General features: G+C 34.4%; 4 protein-coding genes across 6 annotated transcripts in view; 2 read left to right on the plus strand and 2 right to left on the minus strand.

The window, feature by feature from the left end:
* Nucleotides 1–1221, plus strand: part of LOC9316979 (proline-rich extensin-like protein EPR1) — a 13734-nt gene extending 12513 nt beyond the window's left edge. For 2 of the 3 annotated variants that reach the window (XM_021030176.1, XM_021030174.1), the window contains exon 2: nucleotides 167–1221. In XM_021030176.1, the coding sequence (XP_020885835.1) occupies nucleotides 167–1009 (843 nt within the window). In that variant the 3' untranslated portion in view covers nucleotides 1010–1221. The remainder of the gene's footprint in view (nucleotides 1–166) is intronic. The other variant, XM_021030175.1, reaches the window with a different exon arrangement.
* A 638-nt stretch (nucleotides 1222–1859) lies between these two features.
* Nucleotides 1860–2789, minus strand: LOC9315152. The gene is made up of 2 exons (XM_021030170.1): nucleotides 2511–2789; nucleotides 1860–2427 (listed from the first exon to the last, which is right to left on the minus strand). The coding sequence occupies exons 1-2, from the start codon at nucleotides 2641–2643 to the stop codon at nucleotides 2072–2074; spliced, it is 489 nt and encodes a 162-aa protein (XP_020885829.1). The 5' UTR covers nucleotides 2644–2789; the 3' UTR covers nucleotides 1860–2071.
* Nucleotides 2790–16098: 13309 nt separating this feature from the next.
* Nucleotides 16099–16777, plus strand: LOC9316980 (glycine-rich RNA-binding protein 10). Its single transcript, XM_002879039.2, has one exon. The coding sequence runs from the start codon at nucleotides 16186–16188 to the stop codon at nucleotides 16555–16557; it is 372 nt and encodes a 123-aa protein (XP_002879085.1). The 5' UTR covers nucleotides 16099–16185; the 3' UTR covers nucleotides 16558–16777.
* Nucleotides 16778–17146: 369 nt separating this feature from the next.
* LOC9315153 (ervatamin-B) lies at nucleotides 17147–18650 on the minus strand. The gene is made up of 2 exons (XM_021029976.1): nucleotides 18068–18650; nucleotides 17147–17902 (listed from the first exon to the last, which is right to left on the minus strand). Exons 1-2 carry the CDS (start codon nucleotides 18510–18512, stop codon nucleotides 17304–17306), a joined length of 1044 nt encoding a protein of 347 aa, XP_020885635.1. The 5' UTR covers nucleotides 18513–18650; the 3' UTR covers nucleotides 17147–17303.
* Between the last annotated feature and the right edge of the window lie 5222 nt (nucleotides 18651–23872).

Genomic DNA, 23872 nt, shown 5'->3' on the forward strand with positions numbered 1-23872 from the left:
GCCTCCAACACCAATTTACAGTCCTCCAATAAAACCACCTCCAGTCCATAAACCTCCGGCACCAACTTATAGTCCTCCTATAAAGCTACCACCAGTTCAGAAACCTCCAACACCAAGTTACAGTCCGCCAATTAAACCCCCACCAGTGAAGCCTCCGACACCAACATACAGTCCACCTATCAAGCCACCGCCAGTTCAAAAGCCTCCCACACCAACGTACAGTCCCCCGGTAAAGCCACCACCAGTGCAAAAGCCTCCGACACCAATTTATAGTCCACCCGTTAAGCCACCACCAGTGCAAAAGCCTCCGACACCAATTTATAGTCCACCCGTTAAGCCACCACCAGTGCAAAAGCCTCCGACACCAACTTACAGTCCACCAATTAAACCACCACCTGTGAAGCCTCCAACACCAACATATAGTCCACCTGTTAAGCCACCACCAATACATAAGCCTCCGACACCTACTTATAGCCCACCTATTAAGCCACCACCAGTGCAGAAGCCTCCGACACCAATTTACAGTCCTCCGATCAAGCCACCACCGGTGCACAAGCCTCCTACACCAACTTATAGTCCCCCTATAAAACCACCACCTGTACATAAGCCTCCGACACCGATTTACAGTCCTCCGATCAAGCCACCACCGGTGCACAAGCCTCCAACACCATCTTATAGTCCTCCTGTTAAACCACCACCTGTACATAAGCCTCCGACACCAACTTACAGTCCCCCTATCAAGCCACCACCAATTCAAAAGCCTCCCACACCTACGTACAGTCCCCCTATAAAGCCACCACCAGTCCAAAAGCCTCCAACACCAACTTACAGTCCACCTGTCAAGCCACCACCAGTGCAAAAACCTCCTACACCAACTTATAGTCCTCCTATTAAACCACCACCAGTACAAGTACCTCCAACACCAACTACTCCATCACCTCCACAAGGTGGATATGGTACTCCTCCTCCATATGCATATTTATTGCATCCTATAGACATAAGCAATTAGGTAAACAAGATACAATACATATATTTTCTCAAGGATAGTCAAATAGGCTTTCAAGCACAAGAGAAGTGTATGTTAAAGCTATATATGGTACTGCATATTATGCAGTAAATAAATAAAGTTCTATAAATGGTTGTTAATATATATGTTACAGTCGATCTCGTTGTTATGCCACTCTTTGAGTTGAAGTGTTTTCATGTACGCATTTTCTAAAATCTAACAAGGAAAATAAATTTCCGTGGCCGTAAATAAACCTCAAGTAAACTATCTCGATACCTTTTGTATTAAAGTTAAAACTTGATGAATTCCATTAGCATATTTTGGCAGCTCAATATTTAACTGCTGTTATATACAAATCTAACGAGACAATAATAAAATCATAAATTAGAGACAACATCTACCAAACACTAAATTCCGCTCAGAAATGAGAATTAAAAGCATATTCATAGTCATCTGGTTTAGCAGAAAAATAATAAAATATATATGTTTCTTGTGTGTATTATTTGAAGAGTAGACCACCCACTCCTTTTTTTGCATTCAAGATTAATGCATGATACAGTCTGATCCAATTTTTCTGTCAGTGGACACAAAATAAAAACTAACACTGATATTAAAAAAAAAAAAAACTATAATACTATATGTGATATTTCCAGTGAGGTAAATCTCATGAGTATCGAAGACTAAGGTGGAGATTTGTTAGAATCCATGTTTATTTTCAGATAAGTCGAACAAAGAATAGCTCGAGCAGAAGCTAAGTTCACTCTTAATTAAGTATTGAGAAGCTTCGCGTAGAGCCAGATAAACACGTGAGAGTCATCATTACTAGTAGTTATTGTTTGTTAGCGTAAACACAAATCCTAACAGATTTCATATTATATTATGCTTCATAAAGGGTCACAACATAAACCATCTTCAGACACTAAGATCACACCTGATCACACACAAACTTCAGTTCAAGCATGGACTTGAAAAGAACAGCTAAGATAGTTACATGTCCTCTACACATACATAATATTAATATATTACATGAAACACACAGAATAAGGATTAAAACAGTACTGCGTCTTATGGGATACCGATAATGGGCAAGAAAGGAACGTAATAACTGGTCGGAGCCAGCCCCCACTCGGGAGGAACAGGCAAATCAACGGTCTTAGACGAACCAAAAGATCCGAGGCTTCTTGGATATGATTTCAAGAAGATCAACTTTGAAGAGAGACAGTATTTGTCACCATCAAGCTTAACAATCTTCGACTTAATGTTATTCTTGGAAGCATAAAGTTGCTTGAAGCTGCCTTGGAGTTCTGCTTCACAGTTTGATTCGATACTTGAGGGAAGTTTCGACATGAACTCACCCTTCTTGTCGGTTGTTACGGTGAAATGCGTTTTTGTGTGGCTACAGCTAACACCGACCATGATTCCTATATATAACAAATATATAAAGTCTAGTTACAAGTGTTAACTATAACAATGTCTAGTCAAAAATAGTTGATATAGAATTTACCTGAATAATCATAATCATTGGGACAGTCGAAACAAGAGACTTTTCCTTCGACGAGGGAAGCCGAGACCACGAGGCAAGATGAGAGACTTGCCGAGAAAAGGAACAAAGCTAAGAAATGTGACCGCAAAGCCATTGAAGTAGGCAAAAATCACTTGATGAATACATAATGAAGAAGATGTGTGTATATATAAGTAAATAGAGATATTGTAACGATACAAGGACAGTCACAAGTTTTACAATTGCTTCATTACTGAATGGGTCCCAAAGAACGAGCATGGTGGTTGAGTTGGCGTTAAATGAATAAGTGTATCCAAATCTTATCCCCATGAAATTAATATAACTTTCCGATAGATGGGAATTTATGTGGAATTTCTAGTCAAATCGTTGAGGACTATTTGATGTTTTTGTTGGTGTTAATTCACTAAAACAAATAATTTACTCATTAATACAGACCACGTAAATAATCAGTTGGCCAGCGATGTTATCTGACATGTAAACATCAGTTTTCCAAAAGTGAAAATTTAGTTTTTGTTTGTAAATAATTAATTCAGTCTAGTGAGAAAATTTCGTGTATCATAAGATGTTAGGATTTAGCCTAATGATAATTTGATGGCCGACTTGCAAGAAAAAAAAGTGTTATCTATATATAAAATATTTGTTTAACATTAAAATTTACCAAAAATACTATTTTTTATTGTAGGGTAAAATTTATTTTTAATAATTTACCAAAAATATTTTCTCCGATTCATAATATAAGATTTTTTGAAGATTATTTTTGTTCCATAATTATTAGATGTTTTCAAAATTTCTAGCAATATATATATATACTAGATTTTAACCCGCGGTACACCGCGGGATGATTTAATTTTAAAGTTAGTATAAAAATATTTTGTAAATTGTATCTGCTTATAACATATTTATTTATATTATAGTTTACAATTGTTATTAAGTAACGGTATACTACGAGTCCACGAGATAATTATTAATAAACTGAGGATTTAATCCGTATTAAAGCGGTGTATAAATATTGATTCAAATTCGTCCGCCATATAAATCATTTCCGAAATATAATCCGTTCCGTAATTTCTTAACCCGTCCTGTGATTTGTATTAAAAAAATAAGGATTAAATCCGTATTGAAGCGGCGGATTAATGATATTTTAATCTTTTTATTATTGTTGATTCAAAAACCCGTCCCGCCAAACCAATCCCCCCAAAAAACTCATTTATTTTATTAATGTTCTTATTTATGATATGATTCTGAATCATTGTCTAAATATTTTAATCGATGTAGAACGTTGAACACACATTTTCGTCAATTGGATAATATATGTCCGTTTTTAAAATTTCGAATCACAGTATATGCAGAAAAAAAATTGATTTTTTTTTTACTTTATGTATTATATGATGATTCAAAACAGTTAAAAACAAATCAAACAAAGATGATAGGAAAATCATAATTATAAATCTTAATCAAATCTTAAAAAAATCTAAATTATTAAATATGGAATATCCGGTGTATGAGTTGGGTTAAATATAACCCGACCCAACAAATTTTTTGTGAAGAAATTTTGAAAATGGGTCGGATATCCGATATACCCGAAAGCTTTTTTACCTATCTGTCACAAAAAGTGCTGCGATTATACTAGTATAGATATATATAGTTTGAATGTGAAGGAGTTAACGACCATGCAAAATAGTCAACATGATTTTATTAGGGGCATTAAATTGTTGGGTTCGTTCCACCGTAGTATTACTCTATTTTCATGCAATTGTCATTTCACCGTCGGTGGCTCTCCTTATGGGCTATATATCTCTTACATTGCTTAGGACCAAACAAAAAAAATTGCAAAATATCTGAATTCATTGTGTGTTTAAACCAAATTATTACGGTTGTAAAACCAAACATTTGGGATTAAATAGTTCTGATATTTAATGCTAAGAGCTGACCAAATAAATGCAGATGATATTTGCCTTAACTTTAAGTAGGACCGGTCCCCTACTTGTTTTGTTAAGAAGTTATATGAAAAATCAAAATTCCTACTCATTTAGTCAAGCCCTCTTGCATTCTTTCTCTTTAAGAGGGATTTGGTCATTTTGGTTTTAGATCCATGTTAAATTTGTTCATGTGCTCAACCGGCTCTCTTTGTCGTCGAATGTGCCTATCAAGTATATCGATGTCTCCCCCAAAAGGAAAGAGATGTATGTCTCGTTCACTCCGAAAAATACACCTAAGAAATCAAGATCATGAGCACGAGAAGGCGTTAGTAACAAAAGAAAAAAGAAAAAAGCATTAGTTTCTTTTTTTGTAAACTAATAAAAGGATTAGTTTCAACTGGAATCTAAAGTGTAAGTGGAATCATTTTAATGTCCGAAACAATATTTATAACTTGATAGCTCAAGTTTTCAACTCGAATTGGTAATATCTACAAGTCTTTGGTTTAAATGCCTATGTACATTCAATCCACAAAGAGCGAATTATTGCAACAGTAGACTTCTGAAATCCAAACTAGAGCAAATGGTTTTAGGGGTTTTATAAATTTAAAGAAAGGAAAGCAATTAAAAGGCAAGAAGATAAAGCATTAAGCAAAACAAGATTTAAGCAATTAAAAAAATCATGAGACCAAGGGCTTGGCTAAGACAAACATCAAATAACAACCCTGCCGAGAGATGTATCTAATCAACCACCTCTTGGCCGACGGAAACGACCGCATCTCCTGGCTTATGTGGGCTACGGTCTGGATCTTTGGACTGGTGTGGGAGGGGAAGCTGGATTGGTCATGGTTCTCCCGAAAATATTTGGCCAATGCCAAATTTGTTGGATGCTTAGGAAGTTCTGGATAAGACAATCACTAGCTTTTCTTAGATGATTATTTGTTTTAGAGATATTTACCCTTTACCACACTTTTTCAAGTTCTCTTTCACTCACACACACTTTTAAGTTTTCACATCTTTTTTATGTGTGTTAAGTGACTTATACCCTCTAAAACCAATCTTCATCTTCTTCCTTACTTTCACATACTTCTCTTTCTTCTTCTTCCTCCTCGATTTTGATCCATAGCAAAAGAAACTCTCTCTCTCTCTCTCTCTCTCTCTCTCTCTCTCTCTCTCTCTCTCTCTCTCTCTCTCTCTCCTTCCATGATTTGTACCGCCTTCCTCTCTCCATCTCTCCATCTCTCCATCTCTCCATAGCTTATTGGATCAAATCCTCTTCTCGATGATGGCGGCGGCTCACCGGAAATCGGTGGTACCGATTCAGCAAACGGATGGGAGAAGCTTCTTAAACCATTCGATCTGGATTCTCTCAGAAATTCATTTCATAAGATCACTCCTTTTCAGCTTTGTAAGCTACTTCAATGGAGTTGTTCTCATAAGATCTAGATTCTCTCATCTCTAACCAAAGTCTCGTTTCAAACACAACCCTAATTGAAACAGAGCGTGTGGCTTTGCATACTATGGATTTGCATACGAACGGGTCGGCCAAATTATGTTTATTAATAATACCATCCATGACATTGTGAACAATTGTTCGCTTCGACATGTTCATACTATCCATGTACTAGCCTACTGGATTCGAACAAATGGATGACTTAAATAACCACCAGCTTGAAAAAACACAAATAAAAGTTTTGGGTAACTGTATGTGCTTGGTGAAGACCATATGTATTGTCGGCTAATTGAAAATCATCAAGACTTGTTGCAGGCTTGGGATACCCTCACAACCAGCAGCACTATAATGGATTTAAGGTTCTCTAAACACTTTCAGATCATCCACTTGGATTCGGCCATAAACACTTGTCCATTTTACCATAAGCACTTGTTCGTCGTAGTACTTACGAAAGTTAATAACACCGAGATAGTCAACATACTTGCCATCATCCATATATACAATCTTTGATGGATACCTTACTTGTCATGTTCTTCTCTTTTTCCAAGCTTTGTATTCACCTTCTCTCACCTTGTTCTTCTTCTTCTTACCCTAATTTCAAAATCCGGAAATATCCACCGAAATTGGCGGATGTATAGTCCACCGAAAAACCTTATCTTTATTCATCCATATGGTCAGAGTTTAGCGGATATGTTTGGATAATCAGTAGTTATAAATATTGGTATAGTATGTTTGTTCAAGTATATTTTAATATCCATTTAGTAATAAACAAATGTTCAATCAAAAATGGATAATATGTACTATAATTATTTACTTAAAATGTAGGAAAAATTATATCTTAATTTATTATATAAAAAATATACAATATATGTTATGTTAAGTAACTAAAATGATAATAAAAAGAAAAAAAAAAGAAAAAAAAAAGAAGAGAATGAGAGAAAGAGAAGTGACGGGAAGGAGAAGAAAAGAGGAAGAGTTTGCTAGGGGTATTTTGGTATTGATAAATGTTGAACAGTTAAAAAAAGATGAAAATCTCAGAATGTGTGTGTTTTGTTACGAAAGACAAGAAAAATGTGGTAAAGTGTAACTCACCCTTTGTTTTATACTCCCTCAGTTTCACAAAAAGTGTCATTTTAGAGTTTTGCACACAGATTAAGAAAACATTAAATTTTTTGTTTTTTCTAAACAAAAACATCATTAACTATATACCTAAACATAATCTGCCCAATAGTAAAACAATCTGCAGAATACTAATAGTCATAAAACATAAAAAATCATTAAATTTTGCATTGAAAACCTAAAACGACACTCTTTGTGAAACAAAAATAAAACCTTAAAACGACACTCTTTATGAATCGGAGGGAGTACAATGTTCAATCTTGAAATGCGATCTAATGATCACTAGGTCTTGTATTGACCAATCACTGTTTGGTTTGATTAAACTCGCCATTTCTGCCCCACAAATTGTATGTGGCTCCAAGATTTACCCCAAAAAAAATCTAGATGGACAATTTTCATATAATAAATCCAAATTGTCTATTTTATTTATGTTATTTAGAGACAATTTTCTGATTAAAAAATGAAATAGCAATGATGAAGGAAATGCATGGCGTACGTGAAAAACAGAAGGGTTATACTTATATCATCGAACTAGATCTTGACCCGCACGTATGTTCGGGATTTTATATTTTTAAAAATGCGTTTTAATAAAATTTAATTCAATATAGGTTCTTTTGTTATTTTGGTCATATATGTAGATTCGGATCCGCACATATGTGCGGATTTATGGTTGTAGATATTTATTTGGTATACCATTCATAATTTGAATTCATATTAGTCTGGTATTTTGTTTGGTTTCATTTCGGAGTAAATGAGTTGATTTGTTTTTGTTATCAGACAACTACGTAGAAAAGACAATGAGAAATAGTAGTCTCGTCCCGTCTCGTTGCCTATCTTGAAATTTCCCGTCACATGTTGTTTTCTTGAAAATAATTACCTATCTGAGAATTTTTAATCTAGTTCAACAGATAAGAGAGCGGGTAAGAGATTCAGATAAAATTCTCATATTTTCCGTACTTTCCCTTTCGAGATTTAATTTTTACAAAATAAATAGAACCTATTAAATTTTTTTATTTTTAAACATTCTTTAATTGTTTAAAACGTTGGTTCGGGATTATATTTGAACACATATTTATTTGGTATAATATTCATAATTTGAATTTATACCAAGTGCAGTTTGATTCGGTTTAAGTCTGAAGTATAAAATAGTTAAATGTTTAAAATAACAAAATTTTGACCACTACTTTGAAGCAGATGGACTGGAAATAACCGTGAAGCGGATTAATGATCAGTAAGATTTTTATTAAACTTGTGAATGATTAGAGATCTGTGAACCGATGAGAAAACTAATCGGTTGACTTTGGTTAGTAATTAATTTTGCAAACTTTTGAACATATTTTCAAAAATGTTACCGTTTCTAGACAATTTCTTCTTGTATTAAGATTCTGTACTGAAACAAAAGATAACACTTAAATCAGAGAAGGTAGCACGGGAATATGAGCAACTTGTAGGAAAGAACAAAGTTCATTAATTAGCATTAATTAGCATCAAGTACTAAATTAAAATATTTGGTTTCTTTGCTATATAACTCACCCATTACAAAAGTGGAATCAAGAGCTTATATAAAAACTATTTGTTGGATCATATTTTAAGCTGAGTGTGACAGTCTTTTGATCCAACTCCAGTAGAAGCCATGGCTCGACAAATCTATGTAGTTAATTTATAAGTTGTAGAAACATCGCCTAAATGAGAGTATAATATTCTATTTTGTAATTATCATCACACAAATAAAAGAAAATGTATCCAAGAGTCACATTTATAAACAGAGAACAAAATTTAGTTACGACTTACAATCTGAATGGTGGCCACGATGACTTGAAGCTGAATATATATAATGGTGTAAATTTATAGAAACAGATATTGTTCTTTGTTACTAAGTTAAGCTGAAACAAATCTTACTTGCAAATCAAGATTTACCATATTTTTATATCAATTTAAGTCACAAATTTTGATGCATTTAATTCGAATCATACTTTTAAAGAATATTTTAATTACCGCGTTGAGACAAAAAAAAAATATTTTAATTACCGCGTATTAGTAGAGTTTTGATTTATAGTATTTTCTATATATTTTTGAATTTTTTAAAATCTTACTTAATTACCAAGATTATGAATTTAGTCTTAAAAAAAAATTAATTGAATACGAAATAAAGAAAACTAATGAATATGAATTTCGTTAAATTTCAAATCATTATTTAATTTTAAATAATGCTCTTAAAGAATTTTGAAAAAAATAAATCCGAAAATATTTTTTCCTAAATTAATTCAAATTAACTCAGTTTGAATTAATATATCTTGCATGTTGAGTTTGGATTTCCTAGAGTTTTCTAAAACTATTAATAACTTTTTTTTTGAAATCATGATTTTTAGGAAATATATTTGATTTTTCGATTTTATATTTTAAGGTCGTATATAGAGTTTTTGTTATTTCTTAGTAGTGAATAATACTACTTTTTCTATATATTTTTTTGACAGCAGTAGTGAATAATACTACTAATATTACCCTTTTGCGATTCATTTTTTTCCTTCTTCAAATTTTAAAAAAACTAATGGCAATCTAAGTAATATTCTACAAACTAAAGGTTACTTAATATTTTGTGCTTCACAATAATAGTATAGATTAAATAATAATTTTTTTTTAATATATGTGAAAATTCTATAACATCAAGTTTTTAAGGAAAAAATTGAGTAGTATACGTAAATAGTTGTTGTTAGTCCTAATTCTTGTTGTATTTCAATTAGAAAAATATGATATGGGTTCTTTTTTTTTATCATCCGAAATATATGATATGGGTTCATTGTGTAGTATATTTAATAATAATTTTCTAAAGGTATTGTCTTCGGAAGATATGTACATAAATACATAACCATAAAAATAAATGATGAAGCAACTTCCATAAGAAAACAAAGAAGGTGTCAACAACAAAAACGCTAATTAAGCAACTATTGAAAATCCATATATAACAAAAAAAAAAGTTCGAACAAAATAAAACCTATAAAGAAGACGAAAGCTTATTCCCTGAATCCTAGACATTAATTTAACTTCATGCGCAAACGGTGTGTGTTTTCCTCGATCGTCCATCATTCAAGCTCGTGGATTAGATTCATGGGTTGAAACTCAGAGGCACCATTTCCTCCTCTTTCTGACTACACGTATGTAGCGACTAACCATAGCCATTTGTTTTGTATTTGTTTGCAGAATATTAGAATGGAGACTGAGATGATTTCCGTGAGAAAGGTACTAATATCGCAAATCTAACATGCATATTTATAGTCGTAAATCTTTTTTGATAATTAGGAGATTCACAAATATATTAGTTAGCTTAAATTAGTTAGATAATATTTTGGAAAATGTATATTCTAGATTACTTAGAATATAAAATCACAACTGATATAGCAAAGAGATTTGACAAACTTTATAAATCTTTTTAAAGAAACTAAATATAACCAGATAATGACAAATTGATAAGGAATGTTTGTTATATGCCTGATTGGCCTCCTAAATTTTAGGTAATCTCTTTAATATCTTTAAACCGTATGACCCATTGACCCGTTTTATAATGAATTGGTTAATGTGAGTGACGTGAAATAAATATGGTTATGATTAGAGATTTGTAATGGCATATATTGTAATTTTTTACAAAACTCAATGTTACAACTTATAGATGTACTTCCCAAATAATAGTATAGAATATTTTGATTAATCATACTTTTCAAATCAAATTATTAGTTTTAGAGTTATTTACAATCTAGCACACTTTCTCAAGTTCCTTATCAGTATGACACACTTCTTACTTTCGACAATGTTATGATGTGTGATAAAGTCTTAAATACCCTCAAACTAAATCTTCTCTAGTTCCCCTTCCAACTTATTTGTTTGGATAAAAAAAAAGGAATTTAAAAAATTAAGAGAAACCAACTTCTTCGTCTCTCTCGAGTAGTTCTCCAACCCTAACCCTCTCCTTCAAATAAGAACGCGTGAACCACACCTTTCACAACTTCGTTACTCTTCGTCCAATACAACTTCTTCGCTTCATCATTATCCTCCCAAACATTCCTTAAGCTTCCTCTTCCCATGTACTCGTAAACCATGAATCTGTTGCGGCGGAGTTTCACGACGTTCCGGTGACGGATCTCAGTGAATACTCTGATTTTGTTTAGGAACTCTTGTTTTATCGATGAATTTGAGATCGATGAGTTTGTTGTTTCGTTTATCTCACAAAACCCTCAAATTCATTCAACCAGCGGGATCGATGTCGGAGCTCACAGTACCTTTCACGCATTAACTCAATTTATCTGCTAAACCCTAAAATAGCTTCATGCCGTTTTTCTAGTTCTCAATCAAAGCTTCACCGCCGTCGTGTGTTGTTCTTTCTTCGAGCTGTGTTCTCTATTCTCAGGTGAAGCTTCTTTCTACGATTTGCCTTGGTTTCGTTTCGAAATATCAAGTCTTTTTCTCAGATTTATATCTGGGGCTAATCAGAATTAGTCGGGATCTAATAGATTTCTGTATTATCTGTCTGGATTGGTACCAGTGTCTAAATGTAATTGACTTTTATTGTTTATTGTGGAAAAGCTCACAATGATGATGTGGTTGATTCCAAACCCAAGATATCTTCTCATATGTGTATGTGGACGATAAAGCATATAGATGAACGGTGGCTATATGTAAAAAGGGTATTTTAGTTTCTTTATCCTTCCGTTGGTCAGCATGTATTTGTAATCTTCCCTACCGGCAGTGCCATAGAAAGTAGTATACTGAAATTGAGTTGCAACTAGCAATGAGATTATTGTCCTAAATTCAAAATCCGAGTTGATTTGATATTTGTTTGATTTCTTCTTCCATGTGATCGAACATGGTGATCGAACATGGCTTCAAGGTCTTGTTAATATTAAATGGTCAAATCTCTTTGGGGTAATGTGGTATGTATGGTTGTATGAATCTATCTTGTAATGGATATGAACAAATGGATGGCTAAAAGAATTGGAGTCAATTTATTTAAATAGATATGAACTAATGGATAGATATAAACAAACATATGGCTAAAAGAGTAGAAGTTTGTGGTAGTGTCCATACACAAATGAATATTAGTCAAAAAATAATGGATGGTGTGCTTTTAATTGATGATTATCATCTATCCATGTACTAGCCTACTGGATTCGAACAAATGGATGACTTAAATAACCACCAGCTTGAAAAAACACAAATAAAAGTTTTGGGTAACTGTATGTGCTTGGTGAAGGCCATATGTATTGTCGGCTAATTGAAAATCATCAAGACTTGTTACAGGCTTGGGACACCATCACAACCAGCAGCACCATAATGGATTTAAGGTTCTCTAAACACTTTCAGATCATCCACTTGGATTCGGCCATAAACACTTGTCCATTTTACCATAAGCACTTGTTCATCATAGTACTTATGAAAGTTTATAACACCGAGATAGTCAACATACTTGCCATCATCCATATATACAATCTTTGATGGATACCTTACTTGTATATGGTCACGTCCACATGGATACCAGTAATACTTTTCATGTGTTCCAATTTTGATTTACTTTTTTTTCTCTAATGGAAGCCGAATGATGGACAAAAATTTTGTACTAATTAAAGGTCCAGTCTTGATTTTGTATTATTGTTAAATCCAAAAGATTAGATTTTGATTTAAACAAATTTACATATCGGTTTGGGTTTATAAGATATGAATTAGGGTTTAGTGATATACATTTAAACATGCTAAACATATCGGTTTGGTTTTATAAGGAAGGAGTTAGGATATATTGTTATACATTTAAGATTTACAGTTTTGATAACTAAAGATTCTTGCATTTTATCGTTTTTCACCACCCCCTATCCATGCAATATATTATCCTCTTCATAGTGAAAATATGTTCAACCATAAGTAAATAATGTGTAATGTGGAGAAATATGAATTTTGATTAATTTGAATCAATTAGTACCCGTTAGCATATGTTTCGTAGCAACTCGGAACCACCAAATCACAGGTTTCTTGATACCCGTTTGATTAATTTTGATTAAGCTCACAAGCCTAACTTCAAACTTATCATTTTTGTCCATAAAATTATAACCAACCGATGTTTTCCATATGGTATGACGAAGTAACATATCGGTTTGGGTGTAGAAACCAATATGGGTTAGGGGTAATGTAAATAAATTAAGGACTTGATGGTCTGTTCCATGTGGACATCATTTGTTCAAAAATATAGTTCATATGTTCAAATGTTCGCAAACATTGTATAGAAATGCTTGAGATATTATAATTTTAACCATGTATTCAGTGTTGGATGGTCAATTAAACTAAAAAACATGTATAATAGTAAAATATTAACAACGAATACTTGATCAGAGTTTGGCAGATGTATAGTCCACCGAAAGTTTTTATTCTTATTCATCTATATGGTTAGAGTTTAGCGGATATTTGTTCAAGTATATGTTTATTCTTGGATGATCGGTAATTAGAAATATTGTTGTAATATGTTTGTTTAAGTATTTCTGGACATCCATTAAATAACAAGCAAATGTTCAATCAAAAATGGATAATATGTAATATAATTCTTCACCTAAAATATAGCAAAATGGATTTTAAAATGTAGGAAAACTTAAATCTTAATTTATTGTGTAAAAAATAGAAAATATATGATATTAAATAATTAAAATGATAATGTAGAGAGAATGAGAGAAAAAAAAGAGAGAGAAAGAGAAATGACGTGGAAAGAAAGAAAAAAGAACAAGAATTATGCTAAATATATGTTTGTATGTCAACATAGTCACGTCTAATTTCTAGAATTTCTGTGATTTTTTAACCATTAGATCTCAAATATCTCTTAAGATCCAACGGTCCACATAGCTAAACTATTAGTTAGATTAAGTACCACTCAACTCAACTCTTTAGCAAAACTGATGTAGTTCAAGGGTATAATAGTATTGAATTTTGTTCAACAGTGAAAAAACTTGTAAAAACACGGAAAGTGTGTCTTTTGTAAGCAAAGTTGTAGAAAGTGTCCCACAATGTAACTCACCCAAAGAAATTGGTTTAAAATTCCGTTTGACGGTGAAGTGACCATCACACCATGGATCGAGTCCCGCTCCTTACAATTTGTAGGGATTAGGCTAATGGGCCGGCCAGTTGTGGCCCAAGGTTGACAAAAAAAAAAAAAAAAATTCCGTTTGACGACGTAGTAAACTAATAGAATTCCACACGTAAATCAATAGTGGTTTTGCAGTAAAAAATTGAATGTATATATTTTTAATAAAAGAAACTTGATCTTCATGTTGTTAAATGTTAATAATCATCCTTGAAGATGAGTTGACAAATTAGTAAATTACTCCATTATTAAAGAATATGTATATGTCCCTGTTTAATATGAAATTGTGTAACTGAAACTTAACTAGATTGTGTACCCGCTTAATTCAAAATTTTTATTTTTTGAGTATAAATATAATCAATTGAATTTTTAAAGATTTTACTTTATCCATGTGCATTATCTTTTCAAAGTAGTAAAAAGTTTCTTAATATAGCTGTTGACAAACAAAAAAAAGTAGTAAAAAGTTTCTCACACTTTTCACTAAATTTTTTTTCGTCATTTTCTATGATTCACTCGTCGTCTCCCGACATCTACTCTCTTTTGTCCGTATATCGTATCTATTTTCTCTAGGGAGATGTTTGTCATAAGTTTTTTTTGACCAAGTTTTGGTGCATCTAAAACTGCTTCATAGACAACAAATCTCACATATGGACTCATTCCTATTCACAAACATATGTTTCAACGTGAAATTTTGCACTTTATCTTGACCATTTGAAATATACAAAATTCTCTTTCTAAATATATAATTTAACATATATTATGATTAAAAATAGTATTCTTAATGTTGATTTTTCTAAAATGTGACACTTACGAACTCATAAAAATTATTCTAATTTTAAAATACATTTATTAAAAAAAACTCTTCAATCTACTATTACTATTCTAATTTTCAAATAGCATTCTCAAATATTATTATTACACAATTTTATTATTCGATAAAATTATTTTAGTTTTATTTTTGATGTTTGGGATAGTTTTTTGTTTTATTTCAAATCACCTTAATTTTTTTCAATCTATGTTAATTTCCTAAACACTGATTAATATTTAGTTTCTCTTTTTTAGGTATTCATTTAAAAAAAAACAAAGCACCACTTTTTAATTTAGAAAACATTAATAATATAGAAAAATTATTAATTTAACTATTTATATTATATTATAATTATAAATAATAATATGTCCTCGATCCTTCTTATTTTTCAATCGGTACTCAAATTTTAAATGTCTATTTTTCAGAAATGAATTGCTTTTTATTTTAATGAAAAACAGTTAAATTTGGTATTTTTTAAACCCTTATTTTATTTATTCTACTAAATAGTTGTAACTCTTATAAATAATTGTTGTACCATTAAAATATATGATAAGTTTCTTTTTTCGTATCTCTAACTATTTTAAAACAATTACTCATTATATGTTAAAATATAATTATCTATTCAAAATTTTCAAATTTTCAGTTGTCTATTAATGTTTTTCGTTTTTTCATAATATTTAATTTAATTTTGTCAACTATTGCTTTTGTTTAATATGTGAATTAATTTTAATTTTATTATTTTTTGTTTTAATAAATAAAATATGTGGAGCCTAGAAAAAATAAAATATAATGACATTGATGATGATGTGGACACCCTAGATTGAGAGAGAACTCTGTAATTATATATATAGATTTTACAGCTTAACTTAATTTGATCCACAAGCAAAAAATTACTTTTACAGTTTTGGGTTAAGGATAAAATAGGAATTGGTCTACTCCCACCTTAAGCTCTATGAAACCGTTCTGCTCTAAGCAACAATTTAAATAGAAAACGATAAAACATAAATGGAATCTTGTGTAAATAAATATAACAAATCAAATTACAGACGCAAGTGAAAAAAGTCAAGTTTTATCCTATTTAGTAAAGTTCAATCAAAGCAAGGAAGCTTCAAAATTTGAAAGTCGCATTAGAAATATTCAACGAAAGAGTAAAATTATATAAAGATTTGATTAATTAATCACACGCGGTTACTTAAAACAGTATAAATATAGTTGTGGCTTGATATTGAAGGTGTAAGATTTGTATATACAAAATGGAAGTCCAAAGGCGTAGCGTACTGTTTCTTCTAGTTCTATCTCTTCTTATTCATACACAATTCAAAGTCGTTGGTTCACTTGATCAAGCCTCTGTGTCATCTATTGATGCAAAACGTCATCATTTAACCGTAGAAACGAGGTCGTTACCGGGTGATTTTGTGCGGAGACAGCTTGCCGGTGGTGGTTGTGGAGGGGGAGGGGGAAGTCGTGGAGGTGGAGGCGGTGGATCAAGTGGAGGAGGAAGCTCAAACCGTGGTGGCAGTCGTGGTGGTGGTGGTGATGGCGGTGGTGGTAGCGGAGGTGTCCGACTTCAATACTCTTTTGCGTTGTTCATCTTCACGACATGGTTCATTCTCATGTTTTATTAGACTCTAAATTTTAGTTTTCTAAGTTTTTTTCTCTCTCTCTTCTTAGTTTTTTTTTTTTGGTTTGACAAAGCTCTTCTTAATTAGTTGAATTATTTTGTTTAATATAATTATTGTTTGGTTACGTCCATGTGCTGATGATCGTTTGGTTAATAATGACACGAACGTAGCTTAAAGATTAGAAAACTAGTTGTAGTAGTAAGTGGTTTGGTTTTGATCGTTCCGAACATGTGTATAACCTTATGTACAAACTTGCTCGTTACATCTTACACAAACAATTGGTAGATGCGAGAAGATTTTTTCATTTTGGCCAACTATCAATTAATTTGTCCAACCAAAAAAAAAAACAGTTAAAATCTCTTTATTGTACAAGAATTCCAAAGAAAGGCCAGGTCAAACCAGCCCATTGTGCACCACACAACACCACCGGAACTAATGGCTTTGTTAAGATTAATCTAATCACCCGAATAAATTTAACGTTACACCAACTTAATATATGCTTTTATTTGGGAAAATGTAAATTGACTAAAGTCCTCTGTTCTTCTTCGGTTGATACGTTATATCTTTCTTTTTTGGTTCTGGTTTCAAGCAATTTAATTCTTACTTGGTGCTTTTATTCTTCCACAACATCAGATCAAAAATATCAATCCATTTGCACAAAAACATGGGGACCATAATGTTTCTTAAAATAACATTTTGATCAGAGTATTTTCAATTACTTCAAGCCCACCCAATCAATCTTCATGTATTCAAGCAAGTGGATAGAAAGCAAGCATGGCCAAACCACACATTCCTTGGGGTGCATCCACGTCTCTCTTGATCCTCATGAAACCATCCTCTCCCCAAGTTTCCCCCCAAGAATTCTTCACCACCCAATACTTAGTCCCTTCTTCACTCATACCATAACCAACAATCGTCACCGCATGATGCAAATCCGTCCCACATTCTCCGTTGAATATCCCGCCCGAGTAGTGCCTAAACCCGGCTCCTGTCCCTTCTATCCCCACGGAAACAGGCTGTTGAGACACCGCTTGTAGCAATGCTTCCTCATTATTCATTGGAACTGTCTCATATCCGCTGATTGTAGCAGCACGGAAAGACGATGATAGGGTAGTTGATGAGCTACAAGTTTGTTGTGATTCTTGATATGGATAGTTATCCTCTGTAGTGATGCCTTGGTTTTTGATTATGTACTCAAAAGCTTTTGACATTATCCCTCCATGACATCCTTGGTTGTAGTCTGTGTCGCAGTCTAAGAGTTGTTGCTCCGATAGCGATACGAGCTCGCCTTTAGTAATCTTTGTAATGCCTTCCACCGCCGCCACCGCAGAAAACGCCCAGCATCCTCCTGTTCCATTTTGAAAAAGTTCATGTTTTAGAACAATGTATGTCTATTCTTTTTTTTTTTTGTTAAGGAATAAAAATTAAATTTCAGAAAAAAAGAATCAAAATAATGACGTCAAGCACAAATAATGTAGGTTGTTATAAAAAAAATAAAAAAATAAATTATTACCACATCGGCCTTGATACTTAACGGGTGTAACAGCCCCCTCTTGTCTCCAATCCATGCTCTCGCCAGTATCACTAACATTACCATATCTAAACGGCACCGTTTTATCCGAAGACAGAGTTGAAATTCCTGTTATTTCCTCGGGCACAACTAGTCCAGTGTGTGTCGCCCGAAATTCTTCGTCAGTGAGATCAGAGAACTCGTTGACATCCAACTTGTACGTGATGTTCTTATTCATATTGAAGCTCTGGACGAACTCCAAGTTCTTCTTGAAAATATTGAACCGATTTCTTTTTTCGGATTCGTCAGAGTAAACGCGATTGAATCGAGCCATCCATTGCTCATGTTTCTCAATGGGAGAAGCTTCAAAAAGGCCACCACGAGATGTAGCTAGCGAAGTTCTGTAACTCAAAAAAATAGTTAGAATGAATATGATAGTTGACGACATTCCTAGAGGTAATAGTATGGAAATGAATGGGCACAATTTAAATATAGTATCAATAAAAATACTCTTTTAATACAAATGTTTTGGTTATGTTACTTGGAATTGCCAAGAAGTGTGTATGCCAAAATGGTCTTATATAAGAAATTGTGAGTGAAGTGTGTGGTGAGATTTAAATATACTAAGGAAGTGGGACCAAATGACATGGGAAAACAAATTGCAACATTATTGTTCTTAGATTCTATTTGCCAGTTTTTATATGCCTCACTCAAAGTAAATGGTCAACGTTAACTCAGTAAAAAATATTTTGGCCGGTTAAATTTTGGGAGGTTCGCATGATATACCGTTTTGTAAAACTTTGAATATAACAATAAGCTTTTGGTACAAAGCCATTGTTGATTTTTTTTTTCTTTGGTTTGTGGTCTATATTAAGCTCTCTATGTGCCTTGCTTGAACATCGTACACGTTGCACTCTTAGTGCCTTCGCAGACCCCACGAGCTACAAGAGCAAGGCAGCAATTGCTAAAAAATTTAATCCGATAGAAACAATGGAAATCACAAATATTAAAAAATTGAATATTCATTTGGTTCTAAAGATATAAATGTTTGTGTAATGTATATCGTAAAAACATAAATAGGCATATATAAACCGTATATTTATTATCTTCATACAGATTTTAAATATGTATATTTATAAATTAAATATAGGACTATTTAACAGTAAGAACTTAAGAGTTATTACAAATTTTAATTTTTTTTCTATCTTAATACTTATGGAACGAAAAAGATATTTGGTCGAAGTACCTAATTTTTGCGAAATTTTTAACACTAAATATCATAATAGTTCTGGAACAAATATAGATTCAAAAATTAAAGATTCAATAAGATATCAGTTCTTACCCATTCCTTATTGCGGTAAAGGACCAGATGAAGGAAAGAAGTCATATCATCGATCAATGTTTCAATTTTCCATAATTTTCATAATTTTAAAATGATTGTATCTATTTTTTTTTTTAAACATTATCTAAATACGCTGCTCTCACAAATCTTATCTCCTTAAATAGTCTAGATGAATGAGTGTCCACGAATAATTCATAATCTTGGGTCTTCGAATAGAACCAAAACAATCGGAAATAATACAAAGATTGGAATAATATGTTTCCCAACTATTTGCAATTGACACAATTATTTTCTAACTATTGTATGCACGTAAATGATTTTCCAATAATTATGTTAATTGCAAATAGTTGGAAAATAAAATAAGTATTTTCCCAATCAATAAAAGAGTATTTTTTGTTTACTCTTTGTGTTCTTTTTATTTTCTTTCTTTCTTTTCGTTTTTTTTCAACAAGGCTTTCTTTTTGGTATTTGGCCAAGTTGGTCTGTTCTTATTTTATTATTATTATTGTTCTCTTCTACCATGCGTTCGACAACGCGAACAAAGCAAACAACAACATTTCGTAATCGGGTCAATATAAAATGTGAAATTGAGTGACTTCGATGACCAAATTTTCATAGAAAATAATTTTAAAATCCTTTTCCTTTTCTCTTTTGCTATTGTGTCTGTTCAAATCCTATCATGTAACTCCATAATGCAATAACTGATTTGTCAAGTGGTTCTACTCTCTTACAATTACAAGTTGCAATGTTATTGTTATGTAGATAATGTTATTGGTGTAAATGGTTGAAGTAACTCCGCAAGGCAAGTGGCCCTTCTCTCGAATCTCGATATTAAGGCTTTAAATTCTTTTGATTGATTTTTAAGTTTTTGCTTTGTTAATTTTGGATGTTACTGGTTATCAAAAATAGTGCAAAAGGATCATCAAAAACGGAAGAAATTAAACGGTGCGTTTTGTTTTGGGGGGCGACAAAAAAGGCGACTTAGGGGTTTTTTGCTTCACTTGCACGCTTCGATGCCGCCGGAGGCTACTCCGTCGCGGGAGGACGAGATTGTGAGCCCGGTGAATATAGAGAGTGTGGTGGTATTGGAAGAAGATGAGATCTCAGCCAGTAGCTCTGTTGGGGAAGTTTCACAGGAGGTGAAAGAAACAGAGTTATTGGAGAAAACAAATGTTAACAGTGGGGACGTAGTGACAGAAACAAAAACTGTGAGTAGCGTAGAGGGGAGTATGTCAGTAAGTCTGGAGATAGCCAAACCCAAGCTGAAGGGATCGTGGGTGCAGGCAGTAGTGACCCGGTCTCGGGCATAAAATTTGTCCGGACGGATCGCGTCCTGAACCAAGTGTCGGAGTCGAGCAAAAGTGAAAGTCTCTTGTGTTCAAAGAACTTGGACGTAAGTTAGGTCCTTTTAACAAGAAATAGTTAATATCTCTCGAAGAGATGAGTTTTGATAGAAAGAAACTCGTTTTGGGATCGTCCGGTGAACGATTCACCGTGTGCGACAAATGGAAGATTTAAAGGAGGTTATAAGGACTCGGGAAAAAGACTTATAATCGAAAATGCTAAAAAAATCCTTTTACTTGGCTAAGTTAGTTTTGGGTCATGTCCGAACATCGTGGAACCGGACTACGCCTTGACCATGCCGTATGGGCGCACCATGGCTAAGGACGACCTAGCATGTGGCGTAGATGATTCTTGGGATGGTCGAATCTAGAGAAAGATTTGAAGGCATAAATTCCGAGAATCGAGGCAAAAGCGTCAGAAAAGTAATCATTTGTCGGAGAGAAAAACTCCACACTTTTGACGAAACCGAGGCAATGATTATATCTCTGGCCCAATCAAAAGAAAGATATTGCCTTTGGTATAAGTTACCTTCTTTGGGCGAAATCGAGGCAATGGTTGCAGTTCTGAGCCAATCGTTGAGGAAGAGTATAACCAAAGGAGCAAATTACCTCTTTTGGACAAAACAAGGTAATGATGAGCTTGGGAAGCACGAACATCAAACCAATCGTGGAGAAGGAGTGTTGCCATGTGCTGGCCGACACGAACATCGAACCAATCGTGGAGAAAGAGTGTTGCCATGTGCTGGGCGACACGAACATCGAACCAATCATGGAGAAGGAGTGTTGCCATGAGCTGGGCGACACGAACTTCGACCTAATCACAAGGAAGCGTGTTCCCATAGGGTTGGGCAACGAAAACTCCAAGCCAATCGGTGGAAGAGTTCCTTTGTGGGTTTGAGTCACCCAAGACGCGACATGTGTCTGTCATGCGTCAAGTCTCATCCTCTATATATAGAGCCAAGGCTTTGGGGCTTAAGTCATTCTACCAAAAGCTAGAGAGAAATCGTGAGAGAGAGCTCTCTGAAATCTCCGGTGAAGTGACGGCCACTCTTGAAGCTAACGGTAGAGGTGGACGATGGAGTTCTGGACGAAGTATCATACCAGAAGTTCTCGATCAGAGTTGTTATTCCGCTAAGACATCACAATCATCCGATCCGCTTAATCACAGTGAGTTTCGAAGCATGTGTGGTTGCACATGATTTACTTTGTATGCTTGCTTGTTGGTTGTGTGCTTGTTGATGTTATTGTTGATTGATCGTAGAATTGATAAGGATTATCATCCACGTCATGTATGCTTGATGCTTTAAGTACGCTTCGTCGTAGCTTAGTTGCATGCATATAGAGTTTGTGGTGTTCGAGTGCGCTTCCCTGTTTTTATTGGACTCGGAGAGACTGGGTCGCTCCCAAAGGGCCGAGTGTTGCATGACGATTCAACGAGGATTGCCCGTCGTGGAATGCCCATGTGGTACATCTCTTGTAGACTTAGTGGCTACTAGCGGATTATTCACTTGTTTAGATGGGAAGGATCGGTCACATGGCCATAGGATTTTGTTGTTATCATTTACCCGTGCATTCATCCTACTGCATAACTGTTGCATTTGATTTACTTGTTGATTATCGCATGCTATTGATTGCTTGTTGCTTATTGTTTGACTAACGTTTATTGTTTTGGGTTGGGTTGTTTAGCTTCTGAGATTAGGCGCCGAACTCATTGAGTACTTGTATTCATGATTCCACCATTTTTGTTGCATGAAACCTTAGAGGGATAAGCCGTAGAGGGTCGTTGGGACAATAGGATCTTAGTGTAGATTGTTGGGTAGAAATATAAAGGCTACTATTGTGTATTATGTATTGTGAAATGGGATCCCCGAAAACCTTATATGATTGTTATGCGATTTGTATCATATTATACTATGTATAAAAAGGTTTTCTCAAAATGGGGATGGTTTGATGATATAGGTCCGAACCGCATAACTTCCTTTCCCGGTAAAAGGTTGGCAAGCCGGATATCGGGATTGGGAGGGATGGTACTAAGCGGGGGCAGGTCAGGGGGAGAGTTTGGTGCTTAAACCTTGATCCTCTCGTGCGAAGTACTTGCCACATGTACGATTCTAGCCGGGCTATTTATAGCATGGTTCAGGGTCGCTACAGTTTTAGGTGGCTCCAGAGCATGGTTACAGATGCTCGGGAACCATCCCGCTTTTCAAATTTTTTATCGAGTCAAAATTGAGTCGCATTTCTACCTTAGGATAAACCAAGTTGTCTCGACGTGGGGTCTAGGTAGATGGGAATCTTTAGGACTAACCTTACTTTGGTGATGCAGATGCTTTCGCGACACACTAGAATTTTGGGCGGACGATTGTGGGGTTTTCCGTCAAACGCTGGACCAATCAACATGTACGGGAATAGTGGTGATAGTTCTGACAATTCTGTGATTCCGTCGGAACATGTGAGACTGATGTTGAAAGGATTGGAATCGGAGTCCTTCATGGCTACGAGCCCTTCGGTGACTTCGGTTGAATCCATTTCTACGAGGGAGATGGTAGGTTCGGATAGTTCATTCGAGTTGGATCCATCGGAAGATCCTGAGGAGTTTTAGGATATCGTCGAGACGAGTGTGGAGTCTGACAAAGTTGTGCCTCTAGTAGATTTGGGAGGAAACCTTGGAAGTGTTTCGGTCTCGGATTTTGTGGTACTTTCTGACGATTCTGTGGAGGATTTTTCGGACGAGTTTGAGGAGTCTGAGGAGCAGATGGCGACTGGATATCTCTACGGAGATGTGGACGCACCTATGTGGGAAGGTCCAGATGGGGTCAAGTACGAGTTGACTTCAGACGATTCGGGACAGCCGGCAGTTTATGCGAATTCTCACCCGCCGCTGCCGGACAAATGGTCGACACTTGAATCGTTCGGCTCGTTGTCTCTTGAGCCAGATTTCGCTTTTTCAGACGTATCATCGGAGGAAACCGATTCGCGAAGTTCAGACTACATTGTGTTTTTGCCAACAGAATATGGGATTCCAAGGCAAGCTTTAGCTTACAATATGGTGCCACCGAGTAAAGTGTTCGCTACACCGCCTGGTCCGCCGTCTCCGGATTTTGTTGAGCTATCTTTAGATAATGA

This window comes from Arabidopsis lyrata (genome assembly GCF_000004255.2).
Source record: "Arabidopsis lyrata subsp. lyrata unplaced genomic scaffold ARALYscaffold_4, whole genome shotgun sequence".
NCBI classification, from domain to species: Eukaryota; Viridiplantae; Streptophyta; class Magnoliopsida; order Brassicales; family Brassicaceae; genus Arabidopsis; species Arabidopsis lyrata.